General features: G+C 36.6%; 2 protein-coding genes across 2 annotated transcripts; both read left to right on the forward strand.

Moving 5' to 3' along the window:
* Window positions 1-773: 773 nt before the first annotated feature.
* LOC111462764 (glutamate receptor 2.5-like) lies at window positions 774-4387 on the forward strand. The gene is made up of 5 exons (XM_023106494.1): window positions 774-1281; window positions 1930-3206; window positions 3275-3572; window positions 3671-4068; window positions 4140-4387. Exons 1-5 carry the CDS (start codon window positions 975-977, stop codon window positions 4377-4379), a joined length of 2520 nt encoding a protein of 839 aa, XP_022962262.1. The 5' UTR covers window positions 774-974; the 3' UTR covers window positions 4380-4387.
* A 1024-nt stretch (window positions 4388-5411) lies between these two features.
* Window positions 5412-8107, forward strand: LOC111462955 (glutamate receptor 2.5-like). The gene is made up of 4 exons (XM_023106789.1): window positions 5412-5676; window positions 5945-7233; window positions 7309-7606; window positions 7698-8107. Exons 1-4 carry the CDS (start codon window positions 5412-5414, stop codon window positions 8105-8107), a joined length of 2262 nt encoding a protein of 753 aa, XP_022962557.1.
* The last annotated feature ends 461 nt before the right edge of the window (window positions 8108-8568 follow it).

Consider the following 8568-nt stretch of genomic DNA (forward strand, 5'->3'; position numbering starts at 1 on the left):
TTTTTTTTTTTTTTTTTTTTTTTTTTTTTGCTTCCTGAACGATTGGGCCTGATTTTAATTGGACCAGTTCTCTGAATTCTGGGCTTTAATGGGCCTCATGCTGATTTTAATTGGACCAATTTTTTAAAACAATTTCTCTCGAAAAAAATGTTTTATATTTTTAATTCAAACAGGCTATATAATAAAATATATTAAAAGAATTGATGGTTGTAATAAAATCTATTTGTCTAATTCAAACAGCTAAAGAAAGACCAACATAGGAATGACAACATTTTCATGGGATCAACCTTAAAATATAACAAAAATATCGCAAGTAGGAAATTAGTAAATAGAAAACAAAAAGTCACGAAAAATCTTGCAAAATATCAAAATTAAAATCAACTATTGCTAATGTCACGCGTGACATACTTAAGTTAAATGGGTTAATTAAGCTAAGTTTGATTACCATTTTTTTTATTATTGTTATAAAAGAATGGAAGGAAACTTATACTTTCAAATAAATTCTGTTAATGAATACAATTCAAGTTATTTTGATAATTTACATTAAACTATGGGATGTGATGTCGGGTTAATCTCTCACCATGTCCATTTCAGGCTTGACCCTATACTTGTCTACGTTTAGTTGACTTAGGGAAAAAAAAAAACTAATAAATTGTAATATAGGGAAAGTCCTTGGAAGCTTCATTCATGCCTTCTTTAACAAGTATTGCAAATTGCTTAAATTTTCTTTGAATCACTCCTCCGACTCTCTCTCTCTCTCTTTGTTTATCAAAGTCATGAGTTTGAATGTTGCAAGTCGATCAAATACTTCAATCTCAACCCCAATTCCTTTTTTCTTACATGACTTATTGCATGGATTATGGAATTGTATGGCAATTCCTTCCATAGCTAACTTCCATTGATCCTGTCAAACCCCTCTCATTACCATAAAATCAAAGCTACCCAAGCTCCACACTTTCACTAGGAAAAACAAAATGGCAAAAGCTCTTCGTAGTTGCTTTTGTGGCCTCTCCTTCATTCTTGGTTTGCTGTTATTGTCTTCCTCGTTGGGCTCAGAAGCTCTCACAAGCAAAAGCATACTCAATTGTCAAACAAACCCTAAACCAAATAATAAAACTACAAGAATTGGAGTTGTCTTCGACAGTGGCTCTCAACTTGGGAAGCAACAGATGGTAGCAATGAAGATGGGTTTAAGCCACTTTCATTTGTCTTCTCCCTGTCTCAAGCTGGAGCTTCTCCTCCATGATTCTCATCAAAACCTCACTTCACCACCTTCTTCAGGTAATCTCTTACTTTCTCTTTTCACGTCGATAATTGCAACAACATGCTACTTGTCATCATTGTCTACCCGAGTTTACTTACAAGAATTATGATTCAATTTCTCATAATAGATAGTAAATTATTACAATTCTATATAATATAGTGTAAGAATTAAATTCTTACAAACATAAATTACTTCTTTTATTCATGTTAGTTTTTGAAACTATTCAAATTGTTTTATTTTATTTCATAAAGTTTTGAAATAGTCTCTTCTAAAAATAGAAAATACGTTTTGAAAAGGTCAAATTTAGATACTAAATTAGTTATATAACCGGACAAAAGCAACCAAGAAAAATAAATAATATATTACGTGGAATTTAGATTCTTAATGTATAAAAAATTGAGATGGGTAGAAGAAAGAGTATTTGGACGGTTAGAATTACATGATTTTCTAATTTAATTAATTATATCTCCACATAAAATCCATCAAATCTACATTTTTAAAGAAGCAAATGTAAGTTTTCTTCAAAATGAATAATTGTTATAATAATACAACAGTTCCTGTCTTGTAGACATTTTATTAATCTTGCATCTTTATTCTATGTATATATATATATATATATTATGCAAGTCAACTTGTAAAGAAAAGGGTAACTATTTTTCCGACAGCTTTGGATCTGATTACCAAGGGAGGAGTCAAAGCCGTGGTTGGATCAGTGAGAATGCAGGATTTGATTGTGATTTCCGACAATAACTTTCCTGTCGGGATTCCTATTGTTTCCACTTCAGCTGAACAAGTAGAACAACTCAAAATCCCATCATTGATTCAAATGGCCAACCATATCACCCATCGAATCCAATGTATTGTTTCAATTCTCACCCATTTTCAATGGCGAAAAGTTACAATCTTTTATGAAATCTCAAATATTGATCATTTCCCTATAAGCTCCGCGGTCTCAGCCAATCGTCTCTTCGATTCGTTACGGCTGGCTGATGTAGAGGTTGAACACCGTCTGGCCCTCTCTTCCTCATCCAATCAAGAGATATTGATAGAACAGGAACTGAAAAGGCTTAAAAACAGTCAAAGGAATAGGGTTTTTGTAGTTACACAACTTGAAGTAGAGTTGGCAGTTCTTGTTTTGGAAAAAGCAAAGAAATTGAATATGGTTGGAAATGGGTATGTGTGGATCGTCTCCAATGACGTTTTTGATCTTATGGACTCTTTAGATTCTTCCTTTTGGTACAAAATGGACGGCGTGATTGGGTTTGGAACATATTTCAATGACACCAAAAACTCCTTCAAAAGCTTTGAAACCAAGTTTAAAAAGATGTACCGTTTAGAATATCCACAAGAAGAAGAGCCCACAAGGGCTTCTATCTCTGTCGTTCGAGCTTATGATGCAGCCCGTGCCATGACGAGAGCCATGGGAGAAAATCTAATCTCGAGTGAAGTATTGGAGAAAATTGGAGAGAGCAATTTCGAAGGGCTTAGTGGAAGGGTGAGATTCAAGAATGGGAAGTTAATATCTCAATCACCAAATTTCAAAATCAGTAAAGTGGTGGATCAAAGCTTCAAAGAAGTTGCTTTTTGGACACCCAAATTAGGTTTTTTTGAGAGGTTTGTGGAAGTTAATAAAACAACCACTAAACTCAAACCCAAGTTTGGAAATTTGGGCAATGTGGCTGTTGGAGATTTGCCAAGGCTGACAACATCGAGTGAAAATTGTGAAGGAGAAAAAAGGTTGAGGTTTGCGGTTCCAGAGGAGGGAGCATGCCAAGAAATTGTAAAAGTGAGCAAGCATTTGGAAGGATATTATGTCACTGGATTTTCCATTAATGTGTTCAGGGCTGTTATGAGTAACATTAATATATCCCATCCCTTGTCCTACGACTTGCTTCCTTTTAAGGGCAAATACGAAGACATGTTAGAGGCCGTCCGCAATAAGGTAACAAAACTCCCCTAACTATTATTGAAATCAAGGATGTATTCTTAACAATTGTATGTCATGTGTAGACCTACGATGGGGCTGTTGGGGAAATTGGAATATTGCCAAACCGATTTGATATCGTGGATTTCACGGTATCATATTTAGAGACAGAAATTGTGATGGTGGTAAAAGAGAAGCGTAGTCAATGGAAACAATTATGGGCATTTACGGAGGCTTTTGACGTTTCCACGTGGCTGTTAATACCCACAATGCATCTTTTCATTTCCTTCTCTGTTTGGTTACTCGAGCGCCAAAATAGCGAGGAGTTGAAGGGTTTTGGAAACATGTTGTGGTTTTCTGTTTCCATCATATTTTACATGCACAGTAAGTTCTATTAATTACTTTCTTATACACCCAAACAACCCATGACGCGCTTTGACCAATTCAGCTTTGCATGAAACAAAGGTTGGAATGTAATGCAGGGGAGCCAGTGAAGAATGGGTTGGCTCGATTGGTGCTAGGGCCATGGTTGTTTGGGATATTGGTGGTCACCGCAAGTTTCACCTCAAGTTTGACGTCCATGATGACAGTCACTTGGTATCGTCCATCGGTGCTGGACGTTGCTAAGCTAAAGGAGATGAACGCTGTGGTGGGCTGCAACGCCAGATCTTTCATATGCGACTATCTAGAAAAGACACTAAAATTTGAGCCTTCAAAAATTAAGAGAATAGCCTCCTTGAATAATTACCCAAAGGCATTTGAGGATGATAGCATCAAGGCAGCTTTCTTCATAAGCCCCCATGCAGATGTTTTCCTCGCAAAGAATTGCCGAGGCTACACCAAAGGCGTATCCTCTTACAAGCTCAGCGGCGTAGGCTTTGTGAGTTCTTCTTAATCTCTCAACTTTTTATAATGTTTTTAGGGAATAATTTATAATGTGGAATTTTTCAGGCTTTTGCAAAGGGCTCTCCTCTTGCTGCGAAGGTTTCGGCGTCAATCGTGGAATTAACTGAAACAAAAGAGATGCCGCAATTCGATCCCAACTACCTTGTGTCTTTCAACTGTCCAACTGCCAAAGCACCTGGACCTTTCATGGGCCTATTCCTAATTTGTGGGAGTATTGCTTTGTTGGTCTTGATATATATGGGCCTACAATTCGTGAGAACCAAATTGACCCAGAAGCCCATTTAACCCCTTTCCTCGAGTAATATTCATTATCATTCATTTTCTTTTCTATTAATAATATTTATAGTTCATAGACTTTTTGTCGTGGATGACTACAAATGAAAGGGGTCGGAGAAGAAAATGAAGCTGCATTTAATGTAGTGTAACTGACAGAATGAAAGACAATCCAAAATCCGACAAGGCATTTTTTATTTATTTATTTATTTTTAATAACGGGACGATAATACCTATTATTATCAAACCAGCTTGCATGGATCTTGTCTATTTTATTAAAAATTTGAAAGCTTTTAAAGAAAACAAAAAGGAAAAAGACGTTTCATTGAAATATTATTCGAAAAAAGTTTGAATAATATCAGCGGGGAATTTAGTAGTGTTGAATGTAAGAGAGAGAGCACATAATTTTTAGGGGAAATGATCCAAATGGCATCAACAACCAAAGGATTGAAACCTTATGTTTGGAGGAGTTCCCTTGAATCCTTTCCATGGTGTTTGGAGAATGATTCAAACGGTAACAACCAAAGGATTGAAACCAAGCTTAAGAAAGAAGGCAGGCAGAAGACTTGAGTATAGGCAAGTCAAGCAGGCTCGATCGTATCAACTAAAACTATTCCACCAGTAATAACTCCCCAAATCTTAAGTTTATTATTAATTACTAATTTTTGCAATGTTTGTTGTATATTATTAAAACATTAAAATCCATCACTCCTCCATCCTCTCCTTCTCAAGTCCCTTCAATTCTTGACTTGGGAAAATCGAGTCATTTAAATGCAAACGAAAGCCCCTTGAAATTTCCTTGCTTCCATTTATTTTCAATGAATTTGAACCAAACCCCGCCAAAGACTATCAATTTTATATCACTAATTTCAATATATATACATATATGTAATTGTATCACGAACTGGGTTTTAATATAGGTAACTTGCTAGTGGGTCAAAGATTTGACAGCCTCCACTTTTCATTTTTATAAAATTCAAGTCCATTAATTCTCATCAAATCGCTTCTATAATTCTTCTTAATAAACAAAAAAGAGCGTAAGAAATGGTTCTTCGTAATGCCTTCTGCCGCCCCTCCTGCTTTCTGGGGTTGCTTTTATTGCTGCTGCTGCTGAGCTCAGAAGCTCACACAACAAATAATAAAACTACCAGAATTGGAGTTGTCTTCGACAGTGGCTCTCAAATTGGGAAGCAACAGAAGGTAGCAATGAAGATGGGTTTGAGGCTCTTTCATTTGTCTTCTTCCTGTCATAAGTTGGAGCTTCTTCTCCATGATTCTCATTCAAATTTCACTTCCCCAACTTCTTCGGGTATTCTCCTTCAACTCTCCTCTATCTTAATTTTCTTTATTCATATTTTCATATTGATTTTAATTTTAATTTTAATTTTAATTTTTGTTTACATTACAAGCGATTGAATTTGACTGAAATTGAACATATTAAGTTTAGGGTTGAATTCAATTTTTAAGTTATTTATTAAAAGGAAATTCAAACTGAAAATTGATATCTTCAATAAAAAATGGATCTTTTTTCCCAAAATCAAAGTGACATAATTAAGATTTGCGTTTTCCGACAGCAGTGGATCTGATGATTACCAAAGGAGGAGTCAAAGCCATTGTCGGAGCAGTGAAGAGGCAGGATTTGATTGTCATCTCCGACAACCAAATTCTTGGCCGGATTCCAATTGTATCCACTTCTGCTGAAAAATTACCACCACTCAAAATTCCATCTTTGATTCAAATGGCCACCAATATCTCTCATCACATCAAATGTATTGCTTCAATTCTCAAATATTTTCAATGCCCTCCAAAAGTTTCTATCTTTTATGATCCCACCCTCAACTCAGTTCATCGTCTCTTCGATTCGTTCCAATTGGCCAATATCGAGGTGGAAAATCATTTCGCCTTATCTTCCTCCTCCGATCAAGATGAAATATCGATCGAAAACGAATTGAAAAGGGTTATGAAGAGCCAAAGGAATGGAGTTTTTGTAGTTACGCAACTTTCTCTAGAGTTGGCTAATCTTCTATTTACAAAAGCAAAGAAAATGAATATGGTGGGAAATGGGTATACCTGGATCATCTCAAATGACGTTTTTGACCTCATTGACTCTTCTTTAATAAATGATCATTCTTCTCTTTTGAACAAAATGGAGGGTGTTATTGGTTTTCGAACATATTTCAATGACACCAAAAAGCCCTTCAAACGGTTTGAAACCAAGTTCAAGAAGATGTACAATTTAGAATATCCAGAAGATAAAGAGCCAATAAAAGCAAGTATTTTCGCCCATCGAGCTCACGACGCGGTTCGTTGCATCGCTAGAGCCATGGAAACGTTGGGAGATAATAATTTAAGCTCAAGCGATCAACTATTGAAGACAATTTTAGAGAGCAATTTTGAAGGGGTTAGTGGAATGGTGAGATTCAAGGATGGGATGTTAATACCTCAATCCCCAAATTTTCAAATCATCAAAGTGGTGGATCAAAGGTACAAAGACGTTGCCCTTTGGTCCCCCAAATTGGGCTTTTCTGAGAGCTTCTTGGAGGTGGAAGATAATAAGGCAGCCACTCAAGTTAAGCCCAACATGGGAAGACACGTGGACGGAGGAGATTGGTCAAGAAAGCCAATAACATTATGGAGTCAAAATTCTGGCAAAGAAGAAAAGTTGAAATTTGCTGTTCCAAGAAAGGGAGCATGTCAAGAATTGGTAAAAGTGAGCCAACATTTGAATGGGAATTACTTCACTGGGCTTTCCATTGATGTATTTAAGGCTGCCATGACTAATATTAATATGCCTTATGCATCATCCTACGACTTGTATCCTTTTGATAGTACATATGAAGAAATGATGAAAGCAGTCCACAACAAGGTAATAAAAATTTTGTATACCTTACATCCATTCGTCAGGGATATGTTCTTCTTAACAATTCTATGTTGTGTGCAGACTTACGATGGGGCAGTGGGGGACATATCGATAATGGCACAACGATTTGAAAGTGTGGATTTTAGTGTGGCGTATTTAGAGGCGGACATTGTTATGGTGGTGAAGGAGAAGCAAGATAAATGGAAGAGCTTTTGGGTGTTTTTTGAGGCTTTTGAAGTAACCGTATGGCTGTTAATTCCCACCATACATCTCTTCATTTCCTCCGTTATTTGGGTAATTGAACGTAGAAATAATGAGGAGTTGAAGGGTTTTGGAAGCTTGTTGTGGTTTTCTGTTTCCCTCATCTCTTACATGCAAAGTAAGTCCTTTCTTATAAACCCTTATAATACTACTTATGATCTAATAAACAACAATACATCTCCATATCTATTACTTCAATTATAATGCAGGAGAGCCGGTCAAAAATGGGTTGGCTCGGTTGGTGTTGGGGCCGTGGTTATTCGGGATTCTCATAGTGGGGGCGAGTTTTTCGGCGAGTTTGACGTCGATGATGACAATCTCTTGGTCTCAACCGTCGATACCCGACATTAAAATGTTGATGGAGATGAATGCCACGGTTGGGTGTAATGCCGAGTCTTTCATATGTGACTACCTAAATGGTAGCCTCAAAATTGAGAATGCAAGAATTAAGAAGATGAACACCATAGATGATTATCCAAAGGCATTTGAGAATGGTAGCATTATGGCTGCTTTCTTGATAAGACCCCATGCAGAAGTTTTCCTCGCAAAAAATTGCATAGGCTATACCAAAACAAATTTCTCTATCAAACTTGGTGGGATTGGCTTTGTGAGTTCTTAATAATAGTCAAAATTGATTTTTTTTTTTTTTTTTTTCTGAATTTATTTTAGTCCTTAAATTGACGTGGGATGGTTAAACTCCATTTTAGGCTTTTCGGAAGGGGTCTGCTCTTGGTGTGGATGTTTCTGCATCCATCGTTGAATTGATCGAAACAAACGATATACCACAAATGGAACGAACCCTACTGACCTCTTTCAACTGCTCTTCAACTGGGCAAGGAGATGGGCTGAGGTTAGGACTTGAACCATTCGTGGGCATATTCATAATTTGTGGCAGCATTGTATTGTTGGCCTGGTTATATATGGGCCTACAATTCCTGAGAACGAAACTTGGTTGAATTATGAAAACCAAACCGAGACGGATTCAAAAGTCCAATGAAGAAGCCCAGAAGCCATCACCTTAGAGTAGAATAACAACATAGAGATTAGTAGACATTCAATCACTCTGTATAGTAACCCACT

This window comes from Cucurbita moschata, unplaced genomic scaffold (genome assembly GCF_002738365.1).
Source record: "Cucurbita moschata cultivar Rifu unplaced genomic scaffold, Cmos_1.0 Cmo_Scf00027, whole genome shotgun sequence".
NCBI classification, from domain to species: Eukaryota; Viridiplantae; Streptophyta; class Magnoliopsida; order Cucurbitales; family Cucurbitaceae; genus Cucurbita; species Cucurbita moschata.

Coding starts and splice junctions, on each gene's coding strand:
- LOC111462764 (XM_023106494.1), top strand. CDS start 975: ATGGCAAAAGCTCTTCGTAGTTGCTTTTGTGGCCTCTCCTTCATTCTT. Junction 3,207..3,274: donor TAGAGGCCGTCCGCAATAAG/GTAACAAAACTC, acceptor TGTCATGTGTAG/ACCTACGATGGGGCTGTTGG. Junction 4,069..4,139: donor AGCTCAGCGGCGTAGGCTTT/GTGAGTTCTTCT, acceptor GGAATTTTTCAG/GCTTTTGCAAAGGGCTCTCC.
- LOC111462955 (XM_023106789.1), top strand. CDS start 5,412: ATGGTTCTTCGTAATGCCTTCTGCCGCCCCTCCTGCTTTCTGGGGTTG. Junction 7,234..7,308: donor TGAAAGCAGTCCACAACAAG/GTAATAAAAATT, acceptor TGTTGTGTGCAG/ACTTACGATGGGGCAGTGGG. Junction 7,607..7,697: donor CCTCATCTCTTACATGCAAA/GTAAGTCCTTTC, acceptor ATTATAATGCAG/GAGAGCCGGTCAAAAATGGG.